A 14409-nucleotide genomic window follows, 5' to 3' on the forward strand; every position below is an offset into this window, starting at 1 on the left:
GACTATAGCCACAAGAGTTTACTACGAATTCTGGAAAACAAGGTTTATTTGTAGCTGGAGCCACAACCTGGCAGCACAAGGGCAGGTAGGAATATTGAGGCAGGGCAACCCAGCCCAGCCTCCTGGGGAGCAGGGCGTCCCCTGGCCCTCAGCAAGCGAAGTGGGAGGCTGCTCAGGGGCCAGCCAAGGGCATCGGTGCAGCAGTGAAAGCAGCGTGCAACCTAGCGCCCCTAAGGTGGGGTACCTGGAGGAAGGTGGGTGGTCCCTGCAGGATGGGGGAGGACTAGAAACCCAGGGCCTCTGCAGCCCTATGCTACACGGGGGCCCTGGATCAGGGCACTAGGAATATGGGGATGGACTTGGTGTGGATGGAGAGGCTGGACATCAAAAGTAACTGGGGGGCAGGTGGGGGAGGGGAGGGTGGTCTCAGTATGGGTGGCCCACTGTGGGGAACAGACTCGCAGTTGAGAAGGCGGCCAGTCCTCACTCAGGTCTGGGCTCTGGCAGTGTGGCACTTCCGGCAGAGCACATGACCATCCAGGGGAAAGCAGCCGTTGTCGTCTGCCTCAATGGACAGCGGCTTCCCACAGTCCTGGGCAGGAAAGAATGCACGAGAATGCAGGCCCCTGTGCACCCCATGATTCTCCCCATATTTAAATTAGGAAGACCAAACACTTCATGGCTCAGCTGGTGGCCTCATCTGTGTCCCCCAACCAGACCCACTGCCCACTCCTAACCTAACCTCCACCCTGACTTCTACTTTTGTCTCCTCGGCCTCTCCTGCCCAAGGCAGCTTCCCAGGCGCCTACCACAGTGACAGATATGGGGCCTTTCCCACCTGCCCCAGCCCCATTATGACTCTTGCTTAAGTGCAGAGACCCCCAGCCTCTGCCACAGTGAAGCACAACACCCTCCTTCCCATTTGTCAGGGCCCTGTCTCGGCCTCTCCCCACCTCAGTGACCCCACGGAAACCCACCTCACTTCCCACAGTGACAGAAGCAACTGGGCCGGGCCGGCATGAGCACTGCCACTGACCACCGCAAAACCCCAGCACTGCTTCCAGGGAGGGCACCCACCACCTCCCAGCCCCGAGGGCCGCAGGGCCGGCCGACCTCACACTTGTAGCACTTCATGTGGAAGTTCTTGTCCAGAGCAACCACGCGCACGGTCTCCTCACGGCCAGGCTCAGGCATGATGGGCTCCGTGCAGACAGAGCACCTGGGGGCATACTGCCTGGAGGGGCCAAAAGCAGAGGTGGCAGTCAGAATGGGGGTGCATGGCACCCCAGCTGCTCGTGGGCACAGGGAAATGAGGTGGCAGCTGGGTGGCAATGGGGCAGACTTCTTTGCCTATCTTGGCCCCTATCTCTAGGTGGGGGAAGCTCAACAGAAAAGCCTAGATAGGTCACCATGACTAGCCCTCATCAAGGGGAATTTCTGCCCCTCCCAAAGCCCCATCTCCCAGGAACCTCTGCCTCCAGGTGCTTACCCCTTGCCATATCCACACTGCAGTTCCTGCAGAGAGCACGCCCCACAGTGGCACCTCTGATCCTGACCCCTAGCCTTCCCGGCACCATGCGGGCACCTCTGCCAACTGCTGGGGTGTACGGGGGATGTGAAGTTCTGGCCACCCAAGGTGGAGCCCTGAGTGTTCACTTCAAACACACCAGCAGAAGCGGAAGTCAGATTCTGCAGTGTTCCTGTACCTCCCTTCAGCCACATTACGGGATTTTGCACTGACCTCAGAAAAGTGGCCACCTTGTAAACACTGTTTCTAGGGGAAAACCAAAGCTCCAAACAGCTCAGCTCCAAAGGAACTTCTAGAATCCAGCTTGTGTGTGAAATGAGTCCCTCCAGCACACATGGCTGAACCAAGACCACACCCAAAAGAGGCCTGGAGAGCCAAGGGCCAGTGCGGACTAGCCAGTAGCAAGACTTGTTTTTCAAGTCTAAGGCCACTGGATATCTAAGTCCAGATGAGCTGGGCTCTGCTGTCTACAGAGAGATGTGGGGCCAGAAAGCAAGGCTAGGGGTTTGGCACTGTCTCGGTGTCTAGAGGGCAGTCTTGCTCCCAGAGAAACCACAGCTGGCGCCCAGAGAAAAAACCTAGAAGGTGGGCAGTGGGTCCTCACTTGTGGTAGTCAGGCACACAGTGGGGCCGGTTGGCCTGGTCCACAATGAAGGAGGTGCCCTCCAGGGGGCAGGCGCAGACCACACAGGTGAAGCACTGCGGGTGGTAGGCTTTGCCCGTGGCCCTCAGCATTCGGTCAGTGATGGGCTGCCCACAGGTGTTGCACTTCTCCAGGGTGTCCTGAGGAGGTATCAGCAGGGGAATGGCAGATAACTGGTTGCCAACAGTTAGCTGCCAAGGTGTGTGGGCCTCACATCAGCCCCCACCCGCAGCTGAGTGCTGGCATGCCCCTCAGCCCCAACCCTGACTCACAGTGTAGCAGCCCTCACAGTATGGTGCCCCCTCCAGGCTGTAGAACTGCTGTCCTTGCAGCTGCTGCTCACACTGGTGACAGGTAAAGCAGGTGATGTGGAACAGCTGCCCCAGAGCACGAACTGCGGGCTGTGCCCGTGCCAGGGGCTGGTGACACCGGCCACAGGACTCTGGGAAGGCCAGAAAAGACATAAATAAATAGGAGGAAGGGCATGAGCTTGCAAGGGATCAGCTGCCTGAGAGAGGAGTCCGGGAAGAGGGGGACAAGTCGCAACGGGTGGGTGGTGGGCTCACCATGGACTGCCACATTCTGCCTCTGAGGGTGCTCCATGTCCTGCATCAGCTGCTGGGTCAGCTGCTCCAGCTCCTCCACCTCCTTCATGGTCAGAGGCCCTGGGGCCCCGTGGGAGCGCACCTGAAACCCCAACACTTCCTTCACACTCTCTTAAGGGCCGCCCCTTCCAAGCACTGACCCCAGTCAGCTTATCCACTTCTCTTCCAATGAGGACTAACTTCCCTCCCTCCCATTTGCCAGACACTCAGGTGTGACCCTGAAAGCTCCTCATTCTCCCTCCCCGACCCCCAACACCACACAAAGGGAAGGGGATGACCCGAACTCCCAGGGCAGTCACAGACAGGCCAGAATGACTGAGCAGACGGAGGCCACGCACATAGCAGCTAAGGTCACTGAAGCACTGACACACCAGGCCCGCACCAACCCCGCAGAGCATGCTGGGACACAGCCCCCATGTAAGAGGTTGGCGCCATGGCGTGTGCACCCACACCTACCCGGCCCGCCTGCTGCTGAGCAGCCCCTGTCAGCGTGAGGATACAACACAGGCGGGAATCACAGGTTAAACCCCCAGCGCTGTCTGCAGGAGCCCAGCCCCCGCTCCCCAGGCAGAGGTCCCGGGTCCCTCCTGAGAGGTCCCCACTCCCTTCTCAGCAGACCCCAGAGAAGGGCCACTCCCTAGGCCAGCCTATTCCTCCTATTTAGGGGACCCTGAGAGCTGGAGACTGGGGGCACAGGTGAGGTTAAAAGGACACCGTCTTGATCCTGAGAATTCCTGGGAGGTGCTCAGGGGCTGTCTGACCTGCTCCAGCATTTCCACGAGACACTCCAATGGAAGCCCAGGGTTGAGCTTCTGTTACCGGTCAGACCACCCAGGACTATGGCCCCCATCAGTAATGTTCTGCCTGCAAATCCCTTTATTCCCGTAGTACCTGGAACTCCAAAGCCTCCCAGCTATCTCCTCCCATGGCACCCTGGATCTCCCACATTCACACCCCCACCTGCATCAGCTTCATCCTCCCAGGAAGCACAGAGCCACAGATGCCCCAGGTGTTAGCCATCTTCCTGCTCTTAAGGGACTCTGTCCCCTCTGAGCCCCCCCTGCAATGTGGGCTTCACCTTTTCCTCGCCCAGTCTTCCCTTCCTGGCATCTTGGGGACAGAATGACGTCACTCTCTGGAGGCTCTTTCACTGCCTGTTCCACTCTCCATTACGAATTATTCATACACATCAGCTCCCCGGGGGTATCGACACTCCTTCAGGACACATTCAGTCTGGCCCCCAATTTTCCCTGTCTGCCTACCAGCATGGATGTCACAGCTTCGACACCCATGGCACTCGGACCTCCAGCTCTAACTCCAATGACTCCCAATATCCCTACTCCTCAGGCACCTTCCCCATGCAACACCAGCCACCTCAGACAACCAGTCTCTCTACCTCTAAGCTCCTGGGCTTAACCTCCCAACCATTACCTTCCTCTCCCTCTCCCCATTCCACTCCTGAATGAACCTACTCAGAAAGGCTTTAGCTCCTGACTCCCAACCCTCCCCACGTGCCTTGTGTATCAAGCCCTTCCTGCCGGCTTGCCTCTCCCAAAGCCTGGCCCCTTGACCAATGATCACTACATGGCTCTCTCAGCCGCTCCTGCCACCCTCAGCCACCATCGTGCGTCTGGCCCAATCTCAACCCTGGGTCCTGACACTGCCCACTTCCTGTTTCTGCCTCCAAGCTGCAGAAAGTAGGTGGAGAGATGGCAAAGCACTGCAGCGCCCTCGGCGCCCTCCAGCTCAGCTCAGCTGTCTGGTATTTGGCTCTGCGGATTCCCGGTTGCATTCCCCACAGCAGCTGTTACGAACCTTTCCATCTCTTCGAGTCCCCAACTGCCTTGCCCCCTCACTCTCCCCAGTGACCTCACTCCTCCATGACTGAGAAGGTGGACGCCAGCCAGCTCGAGCTCCCTCATCCCACCTCCCATCGACAGAAAGCCCTGCGGCCGCACTGTCCTTGCTCTGGGCATTCTCTTGGGGGCTGTCACCCAAGACGCATCCCTAGCAGCAGCCCTTGCTCTTGGGCGTCCTAGACGCCTCCATCAGCTTCTTCCCCCTGGTTTACACACATACCTCAGCCCTCTCCCCCCCCCACACTCCACACACACATTCAGAGTCCGTCCCCTAGTGTCGCTTCTCCTGCCAACCTGATCAGGCTACTCTGGCAACTCCATACTCTCACCACTCAACTGACACAACTCCTCTCCCTGTCACCACCACAGGGCACCAACAGGCCACCCCTTGCCATCTAGGACTTCTGAAGTCAAGTCTGGTTTACTGCAGTGCCCCTTATACCACATCCCACCTCTCTGAGACCCACCCAGACTTGTGACCCCCTCCTCCCGCCACTCTTCCCCTGCCACTGGTCCACACAAGCATCACCCCCAGGCATGGCCCAGGCCCTCAGCCCCCCGTGTCAGCATCCCCCAGGGCCACCTGGTCAGCACCAGTGGCCTCAGCTCCACCACACACCTGGACCGCATGCACACACCTGAGTGAGGGCCCTCTCCGGAAACACAGTCCATCATTTCTAACTGAATGACAGTTCCAGCTGGAACCTGTTGCTCAACCTGCCGACAGCTGGACCCCTCCTCTTCCCGTCAAAACCATTTCCCCTTCTGGACTTCTCTATTTTGTCAGCAATGCCACCATTCCCCCAACACACCCAGCTTTTTTTTTTTTAAACTCCTCTCCCTCCTCTTCTACCTGCTTATGGGTCTCTGGGCCTAGAGGTCCTTCCTTCGTACCAGCTCTCGTATCTGGGCCTTAGTTTCATTTTAACCAACGTCATGGTCACCCAGGAGTGAACACCTACACATCACTGACCTCCTACCTCTAGTTCACACCTCTGGTGGAAAATCTTCCCCAAAACTTTCCAGAAGCAGCTGTCAGCAGCCCTCCCACCCAGTCACACATCTACTCAAAAATCATTAGCCCCTCCCCAGGGCTCACAGGCTCCCTTGGTGTGGGATTTCAGTTCCTCCCTGGAGGCCCCCCCTTACCTAAGTACAGCTCCGTATTTCCACAGGAACCTTGCACTTTCTATTCTCTCAACACACCCAGCGTTATTTGTGACCCTGAGTTTTGCTCATGCTATTCGCACCCAAATGCCCTTCCCTCTAGTCTCAGGAATCTTACACCCCGCCATCCTTCAAGGCACACCACTTTTCCTGACTTGCCAGCCCCCATGTTGGCTCCCTGGAGACTCTGCAGAACTCACTGGCACTTGGCATCTCCCCCTACACTGTTCTAGCACACATGGCTATTCATGCTCCCGGTGAATTCCGTGGCCCAGTGGACTAGAGGACTTTCAGGGTCCCTGAACTGGAAGGCAGGAAATGCAGCTCTTCCATTTTAAGCATTCATGTGCTAGTTACAGACCCCAGCACTTTCTATCTTCACAACCATTATATGGGGTAAACAGTCTTAAAGATGGGGAAACTGAGACTCAAAGTTCACCTAACTTGCCTAGGGTTTTGTGGGCCAGGAATTCTATCCCAGGTCCAACTGGCTCCCCCAGACCTAACCTCTTTGAGAGATCCCTTCCCTCTTGAGCAGAGCACGGTGCCTAGAACTCACTCGGCAGATGCTGGCTCAATCCGTGTTTACTAAGGCTGGGACTCTCTTATCACCAAATGGGCCTGCGGGCGTGAGAGTAGCTCCAAGGAGCACAGAGATTATTCAAGAATCCAAAAGCGGGAAGAACCAAGGTTGGACTGGTGATGATCTCATCCCTCCCTTTAACATTCTGGGGCAGGGCACAAGGGAAGGGCCACCAGATCTTCCTCCTAATTCAGAGCCTATGCTGCTCCCCAACTCCCCGTCAGGCCCTACCCAGCCCCAGGCCCTCCTCCAGAAGTTTTCTCTTCCCATTGTTCCACAGCCCAACCCTAAAAGCGGAAAACTCCCATCCTACTATGCGCACTCCCACTCTGTTCCCAGGCCCCACCTTCCCATTCAATCTCCGACTCCTGACTTCAACCAGCCCACAACCCCATTCTCAGCCCGGCCCACCCACTCCCTCACCTGATTTTGGTTTGGAGCCGGCGGGGGCACTGGGTGCTGCTTCTCTTGCACTTGGGGTTTCTCCCTCTGCTGAGCATAGGTGAAGCTGGGGGGCTGAGGGGAGCCTGTGGCAGTAGAAGAGGGAGCTTCAAGGGGCCCCAACTTCTGACTAGGCTGTGACCCGGTTCCACCTGGGGCTCCAGGGCTGAACTTAGAAGCCACAGGAGTAAACTTGGGAGTCACTGGAGAAAACTTAGGGGCTGGAGACGGGGCTGCGGGTCCTCGAGGCTGAGTATTAGCCAAAGCCACAGGCTGGGGATGGGCCTGGGCCTGGGGCTGCACGTGGAGCTGGACATGAGGCTTGGCCTGGGGCTGCACATGGAACTGGGTCTGGCTTGGAGGCTGAACCTGAGCCTGGGGCACAGGCTGGGAGCTAGAAGGGGACTTCCAAGGAGGCAAGGGTACTGTGCCCCCAGTTGCAGGCTTAGTACTGGACTTGGGAATGAATGGAGTCGCAACTGGTGGGGGCACATATCCAGATGACACCTACAAAAGGAGAGAAGTGCAGTTAGAGGAGGGTGCTACCCTCCCTGCTTCCATCAGCCTTTCCGCCCTGCCCTGCCTTCCTACTCTTCTGTCCCTTACCCGGGCCTTGAAGGGATCATTCCTCGTCATGTCATCCAGCAGTGAGGACAGAGAGTCGATCTCCAAATCAATACTGCTCACCTTCTCCCTGGGCTACAGGTTCAGGGATCAGGGCACCCATCCCGGGACTCCATCCCCACCCCACCCCCATCAGGCCAGAGAGGCAAGGGGAGGTCAGAGAAAAGGACCCTCCGCTCTCCCTTGAGGGTGTCCCAATGTAGCTGCCCCGCCCAGGCCTCCATACCTGTGGTGGGAGCGGTATGGGGGCCTCTGGCCTTCCCTCCTCCTCCAGCGGAGGCGGCGGGGAAGGGAAGATCTCCTCCTCCAGGGGCGCAGGGGGAAATGGCTCCTCAATCGGGGGCGGTGGGGGTGGAAAGGCACCTCCCAGAGCGCCCTCAGCGTCGTCGCCATCCCCAAGGAGGGGAGGCGGGGGTAAAGGAAAGTCTGGGGTAGGAAGGAGAGAGAGGGCAATCACCAGCGGGCCCTCTACCTCTTCCCTAAGTCCCCCTCCTTCCGCAGCTCTTGCCCAATAACTCTCTCAGGGGTCCCAGAGCGTTTGGGACGGAAAGGGGAACGCAGACGCCCTGGGAATACTAGGTCAGGAAAGGCCAGGGGCTCGGCCAAGCTGTGGTGCAGCTCCCGTTACACTTCGAGAAAACGGACCCAGAGGGGAAGATTCGTGCCCCACATTCCCGCCTCCCACCCCCAGGCGGGGACTTGGAACGGTCCCAGGAGCCCTGGCTCCCAGCCATGAGCTCCACGATGAGGTAAGAACATCTGCTTGGGACAGGGCGGCTGCGCCCAGCCCCCTCCGCTGCAACCCTTTCAGACACCCCCAAATTCCTGAAACCACTGCCCCCCGCCCGGCGCCGCCGGGGTCCAGCTACGAAGCCCAGCCGCATACCTTCCACGGGCGGAGGGGGGATCTCGCCCACCCGGCCGATCTGTGCGCGTTGGGCCCCGGCGGCCGGGGGAGTCTCGTTGTCCCCGGGCCGGAAAGGATTCACTTTGGGCTTTGGGGCCACCACCGGGCCGAACTTCTTCTGCGGGGCGTAAAAAACCGGAGCCGAGACCGAGACGGAGATCGCGGGCGGCGGGCGGGGGGCCGCCATGGCCAGGCCGGGCTGCTGGGGGTGGGTGGCGGGGTTACGCAGCGCCCGGCCGGGCTGAGGACCCCGGGCTGCCCGGCTCCCCTCGGCGCCCCCGCCCGCGCCTCCTCCCCTCGGGCGGCCGCCGGGCGGCTCCCCGCGCCTCACCGCGGGCCGGGGCTTGCGCGCCGCGTCTCCGGGGGCCGCCTCGCAGCCGGGTCCGCGCACTCTGCGTCCCGGTCCGGAGCAGCCTCCAACCGGGCGCGGAGGGACGCGGGGAGGAGGGAGGGGCGGAGGGGCGGGCAGAGAGCGGCGCCCAGACCATACAAGGAGCGGCCCGGAGAGGGGGCGGGGAGAGGCGGGGAGCGCGGCCCGGGCAGGAAACTCCCCCAGGAAGGGGCCCCGATCCTGCCCCGCGGGCCGAGGCTCCGCCAAGGTCCTCCGGCCCCGGCGCCGCCGCCCGTGCTGCCCCTGCTACCCTTGTCGCCCCGACCCGGCCCAGACCACCCCTCCCCAAGCACAGGCCTCTGATGTCATTTCCTGACTTTCTTCCCCTCCTCGTCCGACCCGCGGGTGCCCGAGATCTGACTCACCGTCCCCGCTCCGGGCTAAGCCGGCGGAGGTCGGGCGGGTGGCCCAGAGGTGCCAGAAGCAGCCCATTTGCGTCTCCGCCCCAGCCCAGCCCTGCCCAGCCCCCTCCTTTCCGGGCCTGCCGCTACCTGCCCCCACCCCAACCCCGTCACCTCCGGCTGTTCTCCACCTTCCACCCAGCCACCGGGCCCCGCTCCCCAAATCCCCTCCGGGTCAGCCCGGACTGGCAGGACTGGGAGGGAACTGGGATGGTGAGTGGGGCGTTCTCCCTGCCCACGCCCCCTTGGGGCTCTTCTGTGACCTGAAGGCGGTGGGGGTGTGCAAGTACAAACCTCAAGAATACGTGGGGGATTTTAACTTCAAATCCTGGGCAGCCTCTTACGGCTTCTAGGAATTCGCAACGCCTGCAGATCAGTTAAGCACTGAAGGAGGGAGAGTCCCGGGCCACCGGGTCAGGAAAAGGGGGGCGGAGCGCAGGCCAGGGCGGCGGTTTGGAGCCAGGGAGGACGGCCGTGGACACGGACGACACGTCTTCTACAGTTCAACAGCGCCGGCCGTGACCCACCTCTCCTGGAGCCTTCGGTCCGCTGGGCGGCCCTCCGGGGATTCGGAGACTGCGCTCGGTGGAGCCCCCCACCGGTCTGACCTGACTTCTCAGCCGTAGACTTGGCGTCCCTGGCTAGCCAAAGGGCCAGACCTGGGTTCTTTTTTTTTTTTTTCTTAATTAAACATGGAAATTTACCAAACTGCCGTTTGAATTCTTCCACATTTACTATCTGCTAACTACAGAGTCATATGGCCTTTTGGCCTGTAAGTGCAACACATCCACCTCAGTGCTTCCTTTTGTCTCACTCCGCTGCCAGCCTTCACTGCCATCTAAGGCAGTCCCTTGTGCACGCCCCTCTCAGTACTTCCAGTCCCTGGCCTCCAAACTGCCAAGGAGCATCTGGGCTATGCTCTAGACATCACCAGACTCACCCCTTACATTTACCATGAGAAAACAGGATGGGAGTTTAAAGAGTTGGAGCCAGGGTCTTACCCAGTTAGCTGCAGGGTTTACACTAGAACTGGGTGTCTTGAGGGGCCCTAATGTTAGAGGTCGTTCCCCTATATCCTGATGCCAAGTGAAATAATCCTGGATACAAGACAGCAGAGTGAGGGCAGGGTGCAGAGACCCAGCTCAAATGCCCAAACTAAGTGACAGCATCTTCATTCTCTCCACTCAATTTTCTCTGTGTGTAAAAGAGTGATGATATTTAATCCACCTACCTTATTGCATTATATGGGGAAATAAATTAAATTCTCTATGTGAAAGTACTATATAATAGTTGGTATTATTACTCAAGCCCCAGTTCTGCCCAGAACGGAAATTCTTAAGTTAACCTAAGGTGGTTTCCTCATCTGTCCCCTTCTTTGTTGCCAGGCAGATCTCTCGTGGGCCTTGGGATATGTAATGCCTGCCCCTTACTTCAGTGTCACCAAATACTAAATCATACCTAAGACAATATCTTCATCTCCTCCTCAGACTCCACTGATCTTTCTTTTCTCTGGCATTTTCTTGTCTTTGTGCCCAGTTATTTCTCACAGCTATAAGCATGCATGGCCATGTATGGTATAAAGCATTCAGCACAGACCTTCTTTGACACGGATAAGCAGGTCCTGGGCCTGTCCCTATGAAAATTTGCTGGAAATGCGATACTGGGCTTCCTGTGCATGTTGGAGTTTGTGTCTTGGGCTTTCCAGATCAAAAGTCTCATCACCAATCCTTCAAAATATACTCACTTGGGGAAGAAGGTTAGGAGGATGGTTTCCAGACAGCATCACAAGAGTAAAAGTCATCTACTCTCTAAATGTCTCCTTAAGGGATGTGCATGTGCAAAATATAGTCTGTTTAATTGTTAGGCAGCTGAGCCTATTTATAAATCAAGAATAGTAGAGTACGTAGGCAGACTTAGTTTTACTGAAAACTAAGAGCTTTCAGGACACAGAATATTAAAGCTGGAATTCTAAGCCAGCCGTTCTATGTACCAGTAGAAACACTCAAAGCATCGCAGAAGGACAGACTCTCAAGGCCATGGTGTAAGTGCATGGTCAATGCTATCAAAATGCACACGATGAACAGGAGCAGCCCAAATGATTCTTAGATGTTTTTCTTAAGAAAGCAAATCAAATTGATCTTGTTGGGTAGTCTATGTAAAGTATAGCAAGTAAGTAGATGTTCCAACAGCTTGGGGCCCAGTAAGAGAGAGAAGCAAGAAAGTAGGCAGGGACCTTTGCTACTTAAAACATCTCTGCACACTCCCAGCAGTTTATGTCCATCAGGTCCCTGAAAGTTTTCTTCAAGGGCACACAACATAAAGTAAGAAGTTAGAAGCAGTCAAGAAAAACGAAAAAAAAAAAGGAAAGAATGAGGGCAGTGGCAAAAAATGAATTCCAAAATGAGAAGAGGGAGGCTGTCACAAGGTTCTTCCCATAGGTAGGCTGGCTGCAGGTGCACAGCCCATCAGTACGGTCTGGGCCAGATCCATTTCCAGAAGGCTTTCAAAGAATTGCTAACAGTGGCTGGTGTTAGGGTGTAAAATTGGGGGAAAGCAGAAAGCTTGTATAACTGTTGTCTTTTTCTCTATGAACACGTAGTACTTTTATACTTAAAAAAAAAAAAAGGAAAACAAAGAAGTGACAGAGCCATCATCTGCTTCCCTGACACAGAGCGCTTTCTTGCACTGAGCACTAGGGCACATGGTCAGCAGCTTTCCCACACCTTCATAATTTACTCCTTTCCTAGGCCCCCTTGCATTTGCTTATCGATACAGAAGAGTCTCTCACTGCTAGGGCTGCAGACGTAATGGAAGTGTTGGGAGGGAATGGGGAGGGAGGGTGAAATGCCCAGCAAGACCCTGAGATCTTTGCAGCAAAGTCTGCCCTGCCCTGGGGCCACCCACTGACAGAAAGGAAGGACTGAGAACTACAGGGTGGTCATTTCCTCCTTTCTTCCAGGGTCAGCCCAGGAGGCTGATATCAAAACATGATCCTCTGTGTACTTCTCTCATCTATTCCCCGACCTCAGTTCAACCAACATTTCCCAATAGCTTCTATATCCTAGGCACTCTGGACATAACAATAAACCCAGGTCTTGCCTTTAAGGAACTCCATCTAGAGGAAAAAACACTGAAGTAGCTATTTTCATATAATAAGATAGGTGTTAAGGTTAGAAAACACATTTTCACCTACCCAATAGTACTTGCTTGGTGTGACTACACTAATTACAATAGCCCGGTGACCTTCTCACCATTTAGACCTCCCTGTCATCACTCTACCAGGTCCCAAGTCACAGCTGAACCTGTGCATAGGGCATCTAGGGGGCAGGCAACAGAGGCACAGTAGAAGATGGGGTCTGTACATCCCAAGGTCAGAGCCAGATGGGCACTCAAATGCCCCACAAGCATCAGCAAGGCAGAAACACGTGGCGGTTGTGGCGGCAGAGCCAGGCAGATGGTCAGATGGCAAAGAGTCAGCAGCCAGGGGATCTGGGAAGGGCAACAGGAAGAGAGACCCAGGGCACTGCAGCAGTGCAGGTGGGTTCCTGGCACAGCGGCCGCGCTAGTGAAGCATCTGCTGCCTGCCTTCTCCCTGAACCCACAGGAAGCCAGATCAGAGAGAGCCTGGCCTGGAAGTTCCAGTGTTTGTCACTGAAAATAGCAGACGAATACGCTATAGGAGTAAGCATTTCAGGGACAGGGATTAGATATGGAAAGACAGCCCAGCGGCTTGAGATGAGAAGCATTTGTCTCTCTAGCTGCTCTGGCCACCTCCACACTCTTTAATAGTGGGCCTAATACGAGGAAACCACCAGGCTCAGTTTGACACAGGAAGTGGGACCCTCTGTGCTTCCTCAAGCTTCCTCACATGCCTCCCTGCCACTCACTTTGCTGTTATTCACCTGCCTTCCAGAGATGCAGTGAAGTGGCAATCGGGCACTAAGTCTCAGATGGAGGCAAGGGAACCCACCCAGACCAGCAGATGTCTTCCTACTCAGACTTCTCAACATGCTCAAATAAGCCAGGATGCAGGCCTGCTTACCCAGGTGTCATATGCTACCAGAGGACAGTAATGCCACAGAACGAGCTACCCAGTTCCAGCCAAGTCCTTCCTGTATGCTCAGTGGTAGCACCACCCAGGAGGCCTCACACAGTGCCTGCCACAAAGCCAGGGACTTAGGCACACTTGCTTACTGAAACTGACTTCCAGAACCATGGAAATCTCATCCCAGATCAAGAAGGCCCAGTATTTGGAAAAGCATAGGGGCTTTTGAATCACCTTGAATCATTCATTTCCTTATTTAACAAACATTTGCTGAACACCGTCTGCGTGCAGGACACTTTGTTAGCTGAGATCTGAAAGATAGGTAGGGGTCAATTAGGCAAAGTGAGAGGGGAAAACATCCACACAGAGGGAGCAGCACACACAAAGCCCTGTGACACCGTGAGCATGGCCTGTCAGCACGGCCTGTGAGCATGGAGGGCAGGGGTCTGAGATGAGGGGCAAGCCTGGGCTGGGGGACTGCTGGAGAGATGGGCGTGTGGAGATGCAGACCATGTTAAAGCATCTCAACTTTGTCCTGTGAGCAGTGGTGAGCCATTACAGAGTTTTAGGTAGAAAAAAAATGGCATGAAAAGAGGGAAATTTTGAAAATCACATAGGGGCCATGTGGAGAAGAGCAGTGCAGATATGGACAGACCCATTAAGAGGCTATTGTAGTGTGTAGTGCCCTGGGGACAGAAGGATGGTCTGGGGAGACAGACCAATTTGGATAGATTAGACGGCTATTTAGGACATGAACTCATCGACAGAACCCAGTGATGGATAGAATTTGAGGGGGAGGTGTCAGGGACAGGAGAAAGACATGGTGGGCCCACCCCAGCTGCTGGCTGGTGTGCACCCGGAGTGCGTGCACTCAGCAGGAGTGCAGGTCTGGGAGTAAGACTGGGGGTTTCACACTGTACATGCTGAGAATGAGAGGGTGTACAGTGCACAGTAGCAGGGGGATCGATGGGACATACACGGCATGCTCCACTCTCTATGAGGGCAGAGTAGAGAGAACTATGCTGAAGATCCACATTTATGAGTCATCTGCCTCCAAGGAATAATTTGAAGCTGTTATTGGCTGAAAAACTCCCCTAGCAAGTACTGCCTGAGAAGGTGAGAGGGCCCAGGATGGACTTTGATGGATTCCAGCATGTGGGAGGCATACTCTGTAAGGAAGCCCTTGCTCAGACTCAGGCCTCCAGGCCTCTTCCA

General features: G+C 56.2%; 1 protein-coding gene across 7 annotated transcripts; it reads right to left on the reverse strand.

Annotated features, from left to right (window-relative positions):
• Window positions 1–28: 28 nt before the first annotated feature.
• Window positions 29–9675, reverse strand: ZYX (zyxin). 7 transcript variants are annotated; one of them, XM_036994517.2, is made up of 10 exons: window positions 9444–9675; window positions 8337–8556; window positions 7677–7876; window positions 7433–7525; window positions 6809–7333; window positions 2738–2858; window positions 2444–2613; window positions 2133–2344; window positions 1114–1234; window positions 29–592 (listed from the first exon to the last, which is right to left on the reverse strand). In XM_036994517.2, the coding sequence occupies exons 2-10, from the start codon at window positions 8542–8544 to the stop codon at window positions 488–490; spliced, it is 1755 nt and encodes a 584-aa protein (XP_036850412.2). In that variant the 5' UTR covers window positions 8545–8556; window positions 9444–9675; the 3' UTR covers window positions 29–487. The 7 variants fall into 7 exon arrangements, with proteins under 7 accessions (XP_036850412.2, XP_036850411.2, XP_036850410.2 ...); XM_036994516.2 differs by having other exon boundaries at window positions 8337–8559; XM_036994515.2 differs by lacking the exon at window positions 9444–9675 and adding an exon at window positions 8689–9069.
• Between the last annotated feature and the right edge of the window lie 4734 nt (window positions 9676–14409).

This window comes from Manis javanica, chromosome 6 (genome assembly GCF_040802235.1).
Source record: "Manis javanica isolate MJ-LG chromosome 6, MJ_LKY, whole genome shotgun sequence".
Taxonomy (NCBI): Eukaryota; Metazoa; Chordata; class Mammalia; order Pholidota; family Manidae; genus Manis; species Manis javanica.

Coding starts and splice junctions, on each gene's coding strand:
- ZYX (XM_036994517.2), bottom strand. CDS start 8,544: ATGGCGGCCCCCCGCCCGCCGCCCGCGATCTCCGTCTCGGTCTCGGCT. Junction 7,526..7,676: donor CCATACCGCTCCCACCACAG/GTATGGAGGCCT, acceptor CTGAACCTGTAG/CCCAGGGAGAAGGTGAGCAG. Junction 1,235..2,132: donor TGTGTGCCTGACTACCACAA/GTGAGGACCCAC, acceptor TGGCCCCTCCAG/GCAGTATGCCCCCAGGTGCT.